Here is a 17,833-nt window from a genome sequence, read left to right on the forward strand (position 1 = left end):
ATGTTCATTTAGTGAATTATGATCATTTAGAGTCAAACAGACCATAAAGCACCAGATGTGTTGGGGGGGTACCACAGTGTGATTGACCGCTAGTATCGTCCAATGGATACAAGTGGACGAGCTCTCAGTCCGGCTCCACCCCCAATATGATTACTTCTGGTTTCAAAAAAACCAAGATGGCGCAGAACAAACTGAGGCTTCAGAAGTTTCTGTTGATTGTTTATTTTCATGACGATGATGTCACAGCTGCTTCACTCAGGTCCCATGTTTTTCTTTTGTTTCAGAATCAACAGAAAATAAAACTAAAGTTAAATTTGAGGAATCTTTGTTAAATTTTATTAAAGAAATAAACATAAAAATTCAACACATTCAAAGTTTGTTCTGTGACTTTTGTTAAATATTGAATTTGTTTTTACGTTGATAGTGAAACTGACTTGAATCTGTTTGTTGCTGGAACTATTTCCTGACAAAGTACAGCAGCGTATCCATCCACACGTTACTTATTGTTTAACTGATTAAAAATAGTTCCGGTGAATAATTTTATCTGAATACAGAAAGTTTGGGAGCAATGCTAACAGTCCCCCCCCCTCACCATTCTTTATGCTAAGCTAAGTGATCGTTCCTCCTGTCGTGCACTGTACAAGCTGGATGGTTAAAACTGTAAAGAATTGGGATCTAGAAAAACCCCAGAGAGAGAGCAAAGGAAAACCGGTCAGAAAAAGCCTCTAGAACAAAACCAGCAGATTGAAAAACATCAGATTCAAACTGAGATATTTTAAACCAAAGCTGGATGAAGGAGCTGATGTGAAGAGGAAACGTATTGTTCGTGTGCAGCAGCTCGTCACGTCTGTTCAGACTCTTCCTCCTCGTGACGGAGCTGAACACAGATGACGTCTTCGTTTACCTGCCTCACAAACACCTGATTGGACGAGCTCCTCGATGACGAGCGTCTCCTCATCGACACCAAACTAAAAAGTTAAAGTTCCTGCTCCTCCCTGATGAGGAACCTCCTGTTTTCATGACGACGTCTTCTTCGCCCTCTTCTTCTCTGCTTTGGTTTGTTCCTTCTCCAGATATTTCTGAACCAGGAAACACCAGAAAACGTTCATCACACATGTGACAAACACGTGAAAACTGTCAGTCACTAACCCAGTGATGCGTGAATAAGATGTGGGCGGAGCCGTGTCTCACCTGCAGCTTATCGTAGTGCGCCGGGCTGCTGCAGTGCGTTTTCTTCGCCATGTCTTCGTTGGAGTAAAACAGGAAACAGACTCGACAGTAAAAACCCGTTTTCACGTGTTCAACACCTGCAAACAAACAGACCTGAGTTCATCCTGTCACAGGGGGATGATTAAAAACTCTGCACTCGTCTTTTCTCACCGATGGGGGTGTCGGGGTCATGGGGGGGTAGCGGCAGAGACGCCACACTGGGTCTGTTTTCAGCAGGTGGGGGGGGCTCGGTGTGTCTGTCCTGCCTTGTCTCCGTCTGGTCCACCTGCTCGTCCTGTTTCACGTCCTGCAGCAGGGGTTAGGGGTGAGGTTGTGATTTCATATCAAGACCATGACATCACCACATTCTGGGGGGGGGGCTAACATGCAAACAGACTAACATGCAAACCTGCAATATATATGTTTCGTTAGTCTTGACGGAGCAATGTGCTCTTGAAGCGTCCTTATAGTTATTTTTAATATTATATGGAGCAGGTTAGCATTAAGCTAGTTAGCATTAAGCTAATATTCTGCTGTGCCTCATTAGCTTCCTTTTAATCAAAGCTTCAAACGTGTTTTTATTTGATTTGTGAAGTGTTATATTAATAAAGTAGTTTTTTCTGGAGCTCATGTGAGAGACTCAGTAAACTGAGGTTTGAGTAAACGAGTGCAGACACAGTTGAAATGATCGATTCTCTGACTCACTTCTTCTTCACTCTTGGGTTTCTGATCAGAAACTTCAGGATTCGTCTCGTCACTGCTCTGCATCTCATCCTGCTTCGCCTCCTTCTCTTCCTCCTCCACCTCCTTCTCTTCCTTCCCCACCTCCTTCTCTTCCTCCTCCACCTCCTTCTCTTCTTCCTCTGGCTTGTCCTCCCTGGCTTTCTTGGTTGGAGGCTCTTCAGGATCTTTGGAGGACGTTGTGGTCAAACTGCTGTTCTCTCTCTTTGTTGTGCTCAGACATCGATGTCTAGAAACCCAAAGAACAAACAAGTTCAAGTGGAGCTGCGGATAAACGTCTTATTATTCCACGAATCAAATTTATATTCACGTACGTGTGTGTGTGTGTGTGTGTGTGTGTGTGTGTGTGTGTGTGTGTGTGTGTGTGTGTGTGTGTGTGTGTGTGTGTGTGTGTGTGTGTGTCTGTTTCCAGAGGGTCAACCACTGGAGGTTTGATTGACAGTGTTGTGATAAGATTTCACTTCATCTTTGACGGACGGACCTGAACACGTAACGCTTGTGGCCACTGAGGCATCAAGATGACGATGCAGGCCCTGGACCAGTTCTGCTGCAGAGGTCCAAGTGTTGAACTCACCCATGTTTGAGCTGCCTGTACTTCCTGCTGACGTAAACCGTCAGACGCTTCCCTTGGAGCTTTGGGGGATTGACTTTGCAATCTTCTGCCATTTTCTCTGCGTCCTCTGCGTTTTCCATCTCAATGAAACACTGAGGACAAAGACATCAGACATAAACTGATTGTTTTATCCCCTCACTGCTTTACACTCGTGGTTCCTCCGGCCTCAGCTCAGGGTTTCCTACCTCTCTCTTGATCCTGTTGAGAAAATACTTCCTGACGACCCCGAACGGCTCGGCCAGTTTCAGGACGGCCTCGTCGTTGAATTTGCCGCTGGGGATCTGACCGATGTACACCACCCTGCTGGTGCCACACTGAACATCACACAACACAAAGAAGTTCATCAGGCTGCGCTCACACCGACCTGCAGAGGTCACTGTAGCAACTCAGGGGAGAAAGAAGAAGAAAAGAGGAGGAGCTCACCTGGATGGTGGGGTAGGTCATGGAGTGACTGATCCTGACGGGTCGACCGCACACCGTCGCCGTGACGTTACTGTTGTAAAACTTGGCCATGGCTCGAGCTTCCTCTTCCATGTCGAACTGAAGGTAGGCCTGAGACAAACACAGACGTGCATTCAATACCTCCACCGACCAATCAGGTTTCTGTTTGCTTCCATGTGTCTCACTTCCTGTGGTATGTTAATGAGGTCAGGGTGACCTTTGACCTTCAACCTCTAGATTTAAAACATTCCATCTGAGTGTTTGTGCCAGTTGTTCACATGACGGACGATGATGTCATAACCATGATGTCATTGTAAAACAAACCTCACAGGTGTCAGAAAATACATTTGAAGGATGAAATCTTTAAACCTGTAAATCCTCCAGACAAACAGCCCCACGTACCTCGAGTCTTAGGTCAAGAACCAGGTGTTTGACCACTTTGCCAAAAGGTTTGGCGAGAGCCAGCAGCTCGTTGAGGAAGTTGTAGCCTCGTCTGAAACCCACGATGTTCACGACCCTCATACCCTGAGAGAGGAGAACAAACTTCACTGATACTACCTGAAGGTGCTAATACCATCATGTTTCCATGGCAACCAAGTGAAGCTTCTTTCATCTTCTCCATTCAAACAGAAAGTCTACTACCCCCCCGCTGATCAGACGCCGTCTACAAACCAATCAGAGTGGAGTATAGGTAGACTCCGCCCACGTAGGTGATCGACAAACCATCACATGTAAATGATGTGAGAAAAGAAAAAGAACATGACTGTGAGTGACACTTACCCCCCCCCTTGTGTTGTCTGCAGAGAAGAAGAGACAAAACTCATTAAAACACATGAAACCATCTCGTGGTGAAATATAAGCTCAGTGTATCGTCAGGTACCGATGGTGTCGGAGTCTCGGAGCTCTTCGTCCTCGTCTTCTGCGACTTCGTCCAACGTCACAAAGTCCTCCATGTTCTCCATGAAGTCCTGATCGAGCTGCGGGAACAGGATCAAAGTTCAGCGTCACGCTAAAGAACTTTAACTTTATCTCAGCTGCTGTTGAAACGTCTTAAATACTTCTAAGATGAAACCTCACCTCGTCAGCAGGCGGCTCCTCCTCCAGCGCCTCGGAACTCTCTCCGGGTTCGGTCATCGGTTCTTTTTTGTTCTCGTGTTCCTCGGTGGAATCTTCGGTTTCTGTTGGTTCCGTTGCTCCCTCTGACTCCGCCCCCTGCTTGGCCTCACCTTCGGCCCCGCCCACAGGATCCGGTGTGTGGTCAGTGACATCATCAGGGACCTGCGAACGTCACGGACTTTAATTTTCAGAAATAACTTTCCCGTTAATCCTCCATGTTTGTTTCTGTTCAGCATCTCCTCACCTCCTGAACGCCTCCTGAAGACTCCTCCACTGTCTCCGCCTTCTCGTCTCCATCGGTTACCGGCTCCTCCCCCTCCATCACTCCAGACACCCCCTCCTCCTCCTCAGCAGGTTTCTCCTCAGCCTTGGCTCTGTTCTCCTCCTCCTCCTTCTTCTCCTCCTCTCTGGTCCTGGCACTGGACGAGGAGGTTCTGGAGTTGGAGGAGGTCCTGGATCCAGAGGAGGCGTTCCTCTGGCCCCGGCCGTCTCCGGCAGACCCCGCCTGTCTGCGGTTCACACTGACACACAAATGAGTGAGTTCATACAAAAGCTCATCTACGTTCTTGTACTTTGTTCCGTGTGTCGGACTGAAGCTCTCGACTCACTTCAGTGTTTTGTACTTGGCGCAGATGTTGAGGCGTATGGGTCGACCCTTGATGGTGAGCGGGTTCACGCTGTAATACTTCACCAGCATCTCTGCGTCCTGCGGCGTCCCCAGCTGGACAAACGCCTGAACACACATATCATCAAATCAAATATACTTTTATTGTCCCATAGGGAAATATTTCTCGGGCCAAAGTGCTACAGCAGCTGCAGAACGTACATATTACAAAGACAACAACAAACAGTACAAAGACATATCACACAAGACCCAGAAGGAAAACGCTGAATAAAAGTGAATTGAATGAGAGATGAGAATCAGAAACTTGCATTAAAAGTTAAAAACCAAAGTGTGAAACGTGCCAGTCAAGTGCGAGGGTTGTTAGATGCATGACCGAGTCAACGCGTCTCCTTGTTGAGCAGAATGATGGACGTTGGTATGAACGACAGCTGGAGGCGGAGCTTGGTCTTCCACGTAAAGGCTCTCTAACGTCCGCCTGATGGTAACAGGTCGAATGCGACAGAATGTGTGACGGGTCATTAAGGATCCTGTGAGCAAGTCGGACCACAGAACCTCCGAGAGACCACGGACAGATTCAGCAGCTTCTCACCTCTTAGGAAAATAATAAATCAACACTTTTCACCTGAAAGCAGCAGCTGGATGAAAGTGAGTCTGATGTTTAGTGTGAACATGAGAAAGTTTCCTCCTTCTCTCCCTGAGCGTCTGTTCTCTGTGACTCTGCTGAGTGGGTTCCATCTCCTGTGAGAAGAACTGACTGAGAGTCAGCTTCAACTGTCACAACCAGCTCCAGGTGAAGAGTGAAGCTGAACTGAGATCAGTTAAAAACACTCTGAAGTTATTAACAACCAGAGTTTATCTCCAACATTCAGCAGGAAACTTTGAAACATGAATAAATGTCGGGGCTTCTGATCATTGAGCAGCTGAGGATCATAGAGGAAACGGTTTGATTGTTTCACTGATCGGCTGCTTCACGGGAACGAGCCTCGTATCTGTGGAGCAGAGGGAGTGGGGGGGCGGAGCCCCGGGCCTGTGGGAAGTCCAGCTCGCTCCGAGCACAGACACACACAGACAGACACACACAGACAGACACAGACACACACAGACACAGACAGACACACACAGACAGACACAGACACACAGAGAGACACACACAGACACAGAGACACACACAGACACACACACAGACAGACAGACACACACACACACACAGACAGACAGACACACACAGACAGACACACACAGACACGAAGACACACACAGACACAGACACACACAGACACACACACACAGACACACAGACAGACACACACAGACACACACACACACAGACAGAGACACAGACACACACACAGACACACACACACACACACACACACAGACACACACACACGCTGGAGCCGCTCACGTTCATCATTTTTAAACTGATTCGTTTGGTTCAGTTTTCACAAAGAATATGAACGAACTGTCAATAACCGTCTCTTCTCTCGCTTTCTCTCGTGCTCTCTGAGCCCCTCCCCTCCTGATACTAAAATACATGCAGGAGATTTCTGGACGGGCGGGGGGGTGAGCAGTCTGCTGTGAGAGGGGCAGGAGAAGAGACAGAGCGAGAGAAGCTGACGGCTTAAAACATTCACGTAAAAATGTATACTCGGAACAAGCCACGATACAGTGAGGATATTCGATATCTCGCCCACCCCTATGTTCAAAACTTTGTGTTTGCAGCATTATTTCTAAATATCATTTAATAAATATAATCTGTAATTATAAAAGGTGCATTAAACAAATTTGACTTTTAGAGACAGGAACACGTCTCCTCTTTACCTGGTCAGTTAAAAACAGGTGTTTCTCCACGATGCCAAAGCGTCCAGCGATGGTCAGCAGCTCCTTCTTCTTCTCTTCCTCTCTGGGCAGGTTGGAGAAGAAAACCACCTGGCTGTCGTGACCTTTGACCTCCCTGACGGGCCTGTCCATCAACGTGTCCGACGACCGACCTTCTTTCTGCCGGTTAAATACAGAACTGTGAATGTTTGAGGCTGAGGGACGTTCAATTTCATGTTGTATCATAAAACGAATGGTTACCTCGATGACCATGAGCCTCCTGGACAGGTAGAAGGTGATGGGTTTTCCGTAGAGAGCTGCAGGATGCTGATCGTAGTAGTTCACCATGTCCTGAGCCTCCTCGTGGCTGTTCATCTCTAAGAACGCCTGATGGAGACAGAGAGGCGATCAGGGGTTCGAAGGCTGAACAACACTGGTTTAGTTTCAGTCCCTCCAGATGTTCCCGACATATAACATTCACAATAGTATGAGGTCACCGTGACCTTTGACCTCCGAAATATTATCAGTTCATCTTTGAGTCAAGTGAACGTTTTCACCTAAAAATCCCACGAGACGTTGAGATGTCATTTTCACAAGACAGTGACGGACGTACCAACATAAAGACGGAAAACCTGAACGCCTCGGACTGGCGCTGGCGTGGAGACGTAACGAAGAGTGAGAATGTTGTGACTGAAGCAGATGTGGAAATGTGTCTCCTGACCTTGTTGTTGAGGACCAGATGCTCCCTCAGGCAGCCGAACGGCTCGGTGAAGGCAAACAGAGTCTTGTTGCTCAGAGGCTTCCTGGCGTATTTCACCACCACCACTCTGCTCCTCAGCTGAGGACAAACAACAACTTCAACGTAAAGCTTTAGCTTCAACGCTGCAAATACACAAACACATAGGATCTATTGAGGTTCACGACAGAAAACACTCTGTGATTCAGTGAGTCCTCGTCAACACATTAGAGTCTGATCATCAGGATCAATAACACTGACCTTGTTCTGTCCCAGCTGGTTCTTTCCTGACAAACTAGATCCTCCTGCTCCTGACACACAAACAAACCCTCTGAGTCAACTTCACCTACACTTCATGTGAAAGACTTGAGGAGGAGGAGGAGGAGGAAGACCATGTCAATGTCCTCAGTGTCTTACCCCAGCTGGAGGACGTCCCTCCTGCTGCCCGAGCTGAAGACATGGGGGCAGGTCCCAGCAGTCCAGCTGACAGGTTGGGGGTCTCCAGAGAACCCCCCCTGGATGAAAGAGTTGCTGTGTTACTAAACATCTGTCTGTGTGTCTGTCTGTGTGTGTCTGTGTGTCTGTGTGTCTCTGTGTGTCTGTCTGTCTGTGTGTCTCTGTGTGTTTGTTTGTTTCTGTCTGTCTGTGTGTGTCTGTCTGTGTGTGTGTCTGTCTCACCCTCTGCCTGACGACATGGCAGGGTCCCACTCTGGATACCTGAACACAAGATTGAGTTTAACAACAAAACATCTGCACAATCATCAATCATGTTCAAACTGTGTCAGTGACTCACATGTCCAGGAGCACACGTCTGTTCTCAGCATGTCGCAGTCCGTTAACATGCTGGTTCCACTCCTACAGACACACAGACACACACACACACACACACACACTTTTTGTTAAAGGAGCAGTTCACCCTCATATTAAAGTGTTTTAAACATATCATCCTTAAAGTGTTTTCTGAACATTAGAGCATGAAAAGATTTTAACACTAAATTATTCATCTGAACATGAAGTGAAAATGTCTCCTTCAACCTCAGATGTCACTTTATTGAACCTCGAGTGGGTAAAAAGCTGCATTTGTTCAAAGGATCAATCGTGTGCAGAGTTTTGAACTGGTGATGTCACCGACTGTTTCAAATACGTATAAAGTGTTAAACTGAGCTGGAGCTGAATCATTTGAGAGGGAAGAGTCAGCATCTACAGCTTTCAAAATAAAGTACACACTTTCTTTTTAACTGACCAGATTCAAATTAGATCAATTTCTATTTTACAGCCGCTTCAGAGAAATCAGCGTTGAAAAAAAATTACAATTCTTTAAAATCCACGTCTAAAGTCTTTGTTTCTGTTAAATAATAAATCGTCCTCAGGTCTTTAATCTTCCTAAACTACGCTGCTTGTAACAGCTGATACTGTAGACGGCTGCTGATTGGTCCACGACGTGTCCGTCTGGGCTACTTTTATTCTCCTGGAGGTAAAAATGTGTTTGAAGAATAACAGTGAATTTTATTGTGACATTTTCTGTGTAACTTCCTGGTATGTACATAAAGAACGTGAACACACGAGCTGGATGATGTTGGTTAGAGGGTGAAAGGTCACGACTGAGGAGACTCACATCTGACTGTGTCGGGTCGAGAGCTTCAGGTGTCAGTGCAAGACAATGAAGAATCAGTACATGAGGTAAAGAGACATAACAACGGGACGTCCCGTCACTGGAGGATTGATTAGCATCTGCCACTGACTGACGTGGACAGAAGACTTGAGCTCACGTATCTGAACAGAAACATTTAAAGTTAGTCCGAGAAGAAAAGAGGAAGGAGTCTGGACGTACTCACCATGGTGGAATGAACGTCAAAGTCACAAAGAGAGCACACATGGGGGAACATGGGGGGCGCGACTCCCAAGAAGTCTTGGACTTTTCCGTTGGACGGGGAGCCCATCCTCCTCTGCATAAAGACGGGTTCAGACGACGGCGGCCCCATGCCAAGTCCACCGTAGGAATCGTGGTGGGAAAGCTCAGAATATGGCCTCTCTCTGCTCACACCCCCACTGCTGTAATTCAAGCCGTAGCCCCGGCCGGAGACGTCCTGCAAGGGACTGTACCCAAAGTCTGCAGAGGGCTGGGCCCGGGCTGAACCCCCACCTAGAGACGGACTGCCGATCCTCCCCATGTGCACCTTGTCCCAGCTGTCCCTGCCTCCTCGATACACAGAGTCAGAGGACATGGAGGACGCCCCTCGCCGCTCTCCAACATCCCCTTTGCGGCTCTTGAGCTGCATGAGGATGTGCGGCAGAGTCTCCACGCTTATTTCTTCCTCTGGGATTTCAGCCAGAGCGTCCAGGTCTGATGGCGACAGCCCCAAACTGGCAAACAGCTTCATGGTGCTGCCAAGATTGCTGCCCCCGCCTCGCCGGGGCATCTGAGTACTGCCGTCCTGGCCCTCCGCGCCACCACCGCCCACCCCCACACCTGAGGACATGCCCCCCATCTGACGGCTGGATCGCTGTTCGTTCATGCTGAAGTTCAAGGTCTCTGCGGCGGCCAGGAGCCCCCGGCCCACAGCGAAGTGTTTCTGACCACCGTCCAGCAGCGACTTCTGAGACATGACGGCACAAAGCGGAGCTGCAGCCTCGGCAGGTGAGTCAAGATAAAGAAGGAAGCTGAACAGAGTCTATTCTTCAAGGACAGGTGAAGTGAAACTTGATCAAAGTGAAGGGGAACTCCTCTTCCTCTGTCTGATTTCTGCTGAAACACAATGAGGTAGAGACATTCTTCAAAAGCTGCCTCCGCTGTGAAAACAGGAGCCAGCGGAGCGCCACTGAGCCACAGAGGCGTGGAAGACAAGGACTGTGATTCAGTCGCCTGAGTGGACGTCCGCTGCTAAAACTGGGACATTAAAGGAAACAGTAAAAGATTTAAAGATGCAAAGGAAGAGGAAGAGAATGAACTGATGTAGACAGAGTGTAGGAAACATCCTCAGGGAACAACGAGAAACTCTGGATATCAAACATCAGAGATGGGGTTAGTCTAATAAACCTTTATATGAATCACTGGCTGTTAACGTCTGACAGGAACTCTCATAAAGACGTGAAGGAGAGACCACTGTGCCCCCCCCCCGTCCTGCTCACACACACTAATAACTACATCAGATCATTTCCTACAGTTACAGTCTGTGAACAGACATGTTCTGTGTCTGTGGAAGAATCCTCGTACCTTCAGAGTTTAGAGTTAATGGATGAAGAGATCTGAACCGACACCCTTTCACCTTCTCGCACAGAAACCCACCGGTGCAGCTCGATGCCAGAACTTAACACCTTTTATTGATGTTTACATCAAACTGAATGTCAGGAAGTCCTCAGTTCCTCTGCTGCTTCATCTCCATCACACATTCTGTAGAAACACTTTAAACAAACTGGTTCTTCTCAGGTAGTGAATCCTGTTGTTGTGTTGATGTGTTGATGTGTTGTTGTGTTGTTGTGTTGATGTGTTGTTGTGTTGTTGTGTTGATGTGTTGTTGTGTTGATGTGTTGTTGTGTTGTTGTGTTGTTGTGTTGATGTGTTGTTGTGTTGTTGTGTTGATGTGTTGTTGTGTTGTTGTGTTGATGTGTTGTTGTGTTGTTGTGTTGTTGTGTTGATGTGTTGATGTGTTGTTGTGTTGATGTGTTGTTGTGTTGTTGTGTTGATGTGTTCAGGTCCATCAGCACCTGTTGGACTTGTGTCCTGGGAGAGGATCCTCACATGGGACTGAGCTTTATTCACTGATCACTAACTTTCTGTTTGACTCTAGTTGAGTGAAGAACAGAGGAAGTTGATCCTTGTTAACATCTATGAGACCAACTGGGAATATGAGACCAACTGGGAATATGAGACCAACTGGGAATATGAGACCAACTGGGAATATGAGACCAACTGGGAATGTGAGACCAACTGGGAATATGAGACCAACTGGGAATGAGACCAACTGGGAACGTGAGACCAACTGGGAATATGAGACCAACTGGGAATATGAGACCAACTGGGAATGTGAGACCAACTGGGAATATGAGACCAACTGGGAATATGAGACCAACTGGGAATGTGAGACCAACTGGGAATGTGAGACAAACTGGGAATGTGAGACAAACTGGGAATGTGAGACCAACTGGGAATGTGAGACAAACTGGGAATGTGAGACCAACTGGGAATATGAGACCAACTGGGAATATGAGACCAACTGGGAATATGAGACCAACTGGGAATATGAGACAAACTGGGAATATGAGACCAACTGGGAATATGAGACCAACTGGGAATATGAGACCAACTGGGAATGTGAGACAAACTGGGAATATGAGACAAACTGGGAATGTGAGACCAACTGGGAATGTGAGACAAACTGGGAATGTGAGACCAACTGGGAATATGAGACAAACTGGGAATGTGAGACCAACTGGGAATGTGAGACCAACTGGGAACATGAGACAAACTGGGAATATGAGACAAACTGGGAATATGAGACCAACTGGGAACATGAGACAAACTGGGAATATGAGACCAACTGGGAATGTGAGACCAACTGGGAACGTGAGATAAACTGGGAATATGAGACCAACTGGGAATATGAGACCAACTGGGAATATGAGACAAACTGGGAACATGAGACAAACTGGGAATATGAGACAAACTGGGAATATGAGACCAACTGGGAATATGAGACAAACTGGGAATATGAGACCAACTGGGAATGTGAGACAAACTGGGAATATGAGACAAACTGGGAATATGAGACCAACTGGGAATATGAGACAAACTGGGAACGTGAGACAAACTGGGAATATGAGACAAACTGGGAACGTGAGACAAACTGGGAATATGAGACCAACTGGGAACGTGAGACAAACTGGGAATATGAGACCAACTGGGAATATGAGACCAACCGGGAATGTGAGACCAACTGGGAATGTGAGACCAACTGGGAATGTGAGACCAACTGGGAATATGAGACCAACTGGGAATGTGAGACTCTAACAACATGTGAGCGACATGTTGCAGATCTACAGTAAAACCTTGTGATGCAGTTCGAAGCTGGAGATTTCAAAGAGCTGCAGGAGTTAGCAGCGGAGCTAACGGTGCTAAGTGACGCGTCATGCGGATCCTTGTGTCGTCACAGAGATTCAATCTGTTTTCATCTGGAGGCTGAGCTCGATGTCTGAGCCTAGCATGCTGCTAGCATTAGCCTGCTACACATGCTAATGCTAGCAGCAGCTAACGTGGTTTACACATCCTGACACTTCCTGGGGCTCAACGTGTAAATAAAACTGTCTCCACATATTCATCACGTTTGTCTCCATATCAAATATATCAAATGAAAACACTCACGTTAGTTGTTCCTCGTGCGTCGCTCCGTCAGCTGCAGCTAAAGCTAAAGCTGCTAACACACGCGAGAGCTGCGGACGTATCGCGAGAATCAGTGCGTGCGCGTCTGTTTCCGGTGAATATGGCGATTTATGAATTAAACTATTAAATAAAATAAACGGTTAATAATCACAGAATAATAACTAAATAATTACAGAATTATTACTGAACACTTTAGTTTGTTTGCAGATTCAGATTAATGACATGAAAAACAATACACACATTCAAACACGTTAGTCCCAGTGGTAACAACAACTGTCATCTATATGATTAACATTGTTCTGGACTGGGATATATATATATAGATATATATATATATATATGCATGGCGAGGACTTTTACTTTGGATGTTTTTGAGAGTACTATGCTGCTGATACTTTTATATATTTGCTGAGGTCATTTCAAAAATATAATTTATTATGAGAAAGACACAAACAGTGGAACAATACAGATGATGTTCAAAGGTTCAATTAATAGATAGATTTAATTATATCAAACAAAACATAAATGAAATAATAATCTAAAGAAAACGTACCACTGTCAAATGTTGTACTATTTTGTAAAAAAATAAAAAAAGTTATTCTTTTGTTTAAGAATTTAGATTCATGAAAATGATGTGGAAAATAATCATTACAAAGCAAAGTCAAATTACCGTTGTCCAGCAGGTGGCGCCTGTGTCCGTGTTTTGATTGTGATCGTTTCATTCGTGTCTCGTGTTTCTGTGACTTTTTCATTTATTATCAGATGATTCACTCATCAGCTCATCAACTGATATTAATATTTATCCCCTTTCACACAAAAATACATTAGACTTCATTTTAAGATTAAACTTATTGATCCCACACAGGAAATTCACTTCCTACAGCAGAGTCAGAATGAGGTGAACAAAACAGTATAATTTATACAGTACAACTATAATAAGATATATATGTAGCTATAAATAAGGATAATAAGATAATAGAAGTTGAGATGAGATGAGGTGGAGGAAGAAGGTCTCTATCTGTTTCCTCATTTCATCTGAATCGCTAAAACACATTTCAACTTTCTGCTTTTCTCAAAACAGGAAACACAAAACTAAACATTCAAGCTTCTCTCACAAAACCTTTGACTTGTCATGAAAAATAAAACAATTGATTCAAAACTATTTCATCTTTACACAAAACCAAACACACAAAGCAGCTAATGCAGACGCACACTCAGTAATCATTACACACTGAGTAAATACAAAACGCTGCAGTCTGAAAAACCTGTGTACTGAAAAATCCCTAGAAGATAATATTGTTGTACATCTGAACATTCCTGCACGTATTCAAACTTCTATGTAAAGATGAAAACCTGCAGTAAAAATCAATGGTTTTACAGTAAAGTCAATTATTCATTCTGTCGCTGAGCTGAGCCTCTGACTAACGTTCACTCAGACGTTAAATCACGGTTTCTGTCATTTCAGGTAGTTCTTAGTGTTTCTGATCAGTTTAGTTTTAATTAGTTATTTGACAATATAAAAACCGGTTGAGACGTCATGATTGACAGCTGAGACTGACTCCTGATTGGTCGAGAGTGTGTACGGGCGGGACCTCGATCCCTGCTGCACAGACGGACTTCATGACATCATCGCCACAAGATATTATATATATATATATATATACTGTATATATATATAAACCTAAAACTAAACCTCAACCTAACCCTGTATAAATATATATAAACCTAGCCCTAACCCTATTCATATAATATATAGTATATATAGAGTGAAACCAGATGAGGAAAACAGATGTGTTGTTGCTTTGATTGGACCTGAGGACTTCTTCTTTGTGTCTCTTTTATTTCTTCCTTCTTCTCCTCAAAAGAAGAAGCTGAAGTTTCTCTGGTTTAAAATCTGAACCGAAGGAAGATTCCTCAGTTTTCAAATTTTATTTCAACTAGGATCAATGTTTTTCATCCTGGAGAGATTAATGGTTAGTTTTTCTGTTTCTCTTTTTGTGCTGAAGAAGAAGAAATAAAATACCATCAGACACACACACACACACACACACACACACACACACACACACACACACACACAGCTTTCAGATGTAAATGAAGGAGACATATGCGAGGGGGGTTGAGGGGGGGTTGAGGGGGGGGTCTCCTTCTTGTATGACAAATCACGTCCTCCGTCCCTCCACCCCCACATAACCCCTCCATCCTCCCCGCCCACCCCCATCAGTCCCCCAGACAACAGCTTAATTAGGCTGAAAGAAAAAAGAAAGAAGAGTTTTCTCAGCTTCTTCTTCTCCGTTCAATCACTTCTTTGTTGGAGCAAATTCAAGTTATTGCTCTCCAAACCATATGTCCCTCTCTCTCTCTCTGTCTCTGTCTCTCTCTCTGTCTCTGTCTCTTCTCCTCTCTGTCTCTCTCCCTCTCTCTCTGTCTCTCTCTCTCTCTCTGTCTCTCTCTCTCTCTCTCTCTCTCTCTCTCTCTCTCTCTCTCTCTCTCTCTCTCTCTCTCTCTCTCTCTCTCTCTCTTTCTCTCTCTCTCTCTCTCTCTGTCTCTCTCTCTCTCTCTCTCTCTCTCTCTCTCTCTCTCTCTCTCTCTCTGTCTCTGTCTCTCTCTGTCTCTGTCTCTCTGTCTCTGTCTCTCTCTCTCTCTCTCTCTCTCTCTCTGTCACTCTCTCGCTCTCTCTCTCTGTCTCTCTCTCTCTCGTTCTCTCTCTCTCTGTCAGGGTTAGGGTTAGGGTTATATATATATATAATATATCTTTAAATAAAAACAGCTTATGAATCATCTACAAACCTACATCTTCTATAAATTACACAATTTCTTATAGCAACAGTTGGAATTTGTGGTAGAAAACTCAGGGAGAGAGAGAGAGAGAAAGAAAGAGAGAGTGAGGGTGGAATCCAGAGAATCGTCTCCAGAGCTTCTCCAGAGTTTGTGTTTCACAGCTGAACAACTCAGCAGCAGGTTTTCTGCACAGACTCGTTCACAACATCAGATCCTCCTCCTGGTTCAGGTGAGAGGGGGCAGCCGGGTGCAGCAGACAGAGACAGGAAGTGACGTGTGACCTCTGCTGCAGAGGTCACGTGATCATGTTGACATCACCTGACACCTTCAGCTCTGATCACCACAAACTCTCTTCACATCTTCGTCTGTGTCTTCTTCGTGTGTGTCAGCACTTCTTCAGGCGGTTTCTTTTCTCTGTCCAGGCCTCACTGAACAGTTCATTGTAGTTGTACAGTCTTCTATGTTAGCGCCACCTGCTGGACTGGAACAGTCCTTCCTACGTCAGCAGAGACCCACAGTTCATTTCCCATCATGCACCAGTGGAGGTCACTAATCTTAATCAAACATATACAAAAAGACAACAAATGATAAACAGGTGAGAGGTTTTAAAGATGTACAGTTACAGTGGGACCCAATGAGCTGGGAGTGGTGAGGGGGGACAGTGTTTAAGGACGGACCAGCACTGTGCCAACATGAAGTTTGATGATCAGACAAATTAAGTGTTAATCATCATTCCACCTTAAAGTGAACATGTTAATTTAAGGTGGTGCTAATGAATTAGACGTGTCATCGGACCAGTGACGAGTCTTTTCAGGTGCTGTGTTTTCTAGTCATGGTGTTGCCATGGCGGCGGCTGGCCGCAGATAAACGCTCGGCCCTTTTTGGCTGCTAACGGGGAAACCCGGAGGTAAATTATAGCCCTGAGCAAACAGCCCAGACAAGTGAATAGGAAGCTGCTGCTCCCAGAATGCAACAGCAGATTGATGGAGGTGGAGGCCGGCGGGTTGAGGCCGCGCGGTGATGACGGCGGCAGCATTCAGACGGCTGATTCACGGCGACGTTCCATTACATTAAAACCTTCCTGAACAACAAGACGGCTGTGAGCGGAGGGGAAGATATTCATAAGAGCCGACAGACGGGACAAAGAACTGTATTTGAACGCAGAGACGTGATGGAGGAGGACGTCGTGTTTACCGAAGCTTCACTTGTCCAGCAGCAGCGTGGAAAGACAAACTCACAGAGCGTTCACCACTTCAACATCCAGTTTCCTCACGCCCCAACATCTATCTTGTTCCTCACAAATGTTCTTCTTCAGGCATTAAACCGTGAGACGACTTCCACCCTTCACTCAGCACTTCCTGTCTCCACACCAGGAAACACCACATATTATAAATTATTATTCTACCAGAGTTAGCATGCTAACAGCTAACTGCGTCCACCAGCAGCTCAGAGGAAACTCAGAGAAAAGTCAATGTGACGCAGCTTCAACATGTTTCAGGAGGAGTTGAAAAGAGAAAAAGGTTTTTAAAGAAAAGATTTTTCCTGATAATTCAGACGACTACTGTTTTAAAATGGTCCTAGAATTTAACACGTTTTATTTTTACCATTTATTTCTTCTGCTTTAAAGATGCATTTTAATTTGTCACAATTACAGGTGATGGATACGTGCACGTGTGCGACCAGTGTACGTGAGCGGTCATGTGATGTGTGTTTTCAGGCATGTAAGTGTGGGCGGGGTTTACCTGGTGGGAGGGATCTAATATCTGGGTGTGTTTTGAGGGGACCAAACAAATGTAAATAGAAAACATTCTGTAGAATGTGGACAGACTGAATAAATGGAAGTGGACTTTACCAAAACTGTCCTTTAGAGGTTGTGTTCTGATCAACTATTTAATTGCATCTATGTTGCTGCATCGTCTGTCGTGTGGACCCTCCAGCCAACCTGATGGACAAAATCTAGTTCATCATCGTGAACTCTTTCTGGGATCACCTGCACTGGGTTCCGCAGAGCATCCTGTTTCTGCCAAAGGATGAAGGAGGTCAGGGCCTCATCCCCCTGGCCAGCAGGGGCCTTTAGGCTACAATTGGTTCAGAGGTTGCCGAGAGGCCCTGCAGATCTGTTCTGGAGGCCTGCAGCCCGGGAAGCCCAGTGGTCTTGAAAAAGACTTTTGACTCGCAGCATTGGATCGTTTCAAACTGACTGTTTGTGCCTTCTGTCGTTAGGAAGTTCCTCATGAAGAAAGTCACCACATTGGAGCGAGTCTTTGACGTTTGTGGACCGGACTTGAACAATGCTGCTGCTCTGGCATCTGCTCTCCCGGTCTCCTCCATCAGACTGATTTAAAACTGTTAAAAGACTGGACAGACCAGCTGACC

General features: G+C 45.6%; 1 protein-coding gene across 5 annotated transcripts; it reads right to left on the minus strand.

Moving 5' to 3' along the window:
- Positions 1–308: 308 nt before the first annotated feature.
- On the minus strand, positions 309–12,744 carry matr3l1.2 (matrin 3-like 1.2). 5 transcript variants are annotated; one of them, XM_035161113.2, is made up of 22 exons: positions 12,659–12,744; positions 9,135–10,042; positions 8,093–8,154; positions 7,978–8,016; positions 7,717–7,814; positions 7,561–7,604; positions 7,285–7,401; positions 6,825–6,950; positions 6,567–6,743; positions 4,729–4,853; positions 4,365–4,641; positions 4,082–4,282; positions 3,885–3,981; positions 3,785–3,801; positions 3,407–3,529; positions 2,987–3,115; positions 2,749–2,877; positions 2,525–2,655; positions 1,915–2,179; positions 1,381–1,516; positions 1,192–1,307; positions 309–1,079 (listed from the first exon to the last, which is right to left on the minus strand). In XM_035161113.2, exons 2-22 carry the CDS (start codon positions 9,903–9,905, stop codon positions 1,017–1,019), a joined length of 3,243 nt encoding a protein of 1,080 aa, XP_035017004.1. In that variant the 5' UTR covers positions 9,906–10,042; positions 12,659–12,744; the 3' UTR covers positions 309–1,016. The 5 variants fall into 5 exon arrangements, with proteins under 5 accessions (XP_035017004.1, XP_035017005.1, XP_035017001.1 ...); XM_035161114.2 differs by having other exon boundaries at positions 1,381–1,504; positions 7,561–7,610; XM_035161110.2 differs by having other exon boundaries at positions 7,561–7,610.
- Between the last annotated feature and the right edge of the window lie 5,089 nt (positions 12,745–17,833).

The sequence above is a fragment of the Hippoglossus stenolepis genome, chromosome 7 (genome assembly GCF_022539355.2).
Source record: "Hippoglossus stenolepis isolate QCI-W04-F060 chromosome 7, HSTE1.2, whole genome shotgun sequence".
Taxonomy (NCBI): domain Eukaryota; kingdom Metazoa; phylum Chordata; class Actinopteri; order Pleuronectiformes; family Pleuronectidae; genus Hippoglossus; species Hippoglossus stenolepis.

What these genes read in the sequence shown, in the direction of transcription:
- matr3l1.2 (XM_035161110.2), bottom strand. Translation starts at nt 9,905, where the DNA reads ATGTCTCAGAAGTCGCTGCTGGACGGTGGTCAGAAACACTTCGCTGTG. An exon ending in TTGACGTTCATTCCACCATG is followed by an intron (nt 8,155 to 9,134) that starts GTGAGTACGTCC and finishes GTGTGTCTGTAG; the next exon opens with GAGTGGAACCAGCATGTTAA. An exon ending in TACAGGCAGCTCAAACATGG is followed by an intron (nt 2,180 to 2,524) that starts GTGAGTTCAACA and finishes TTGGGTTTCTAG; the next exon opens with ACATCGATGTCTGAGCACAA.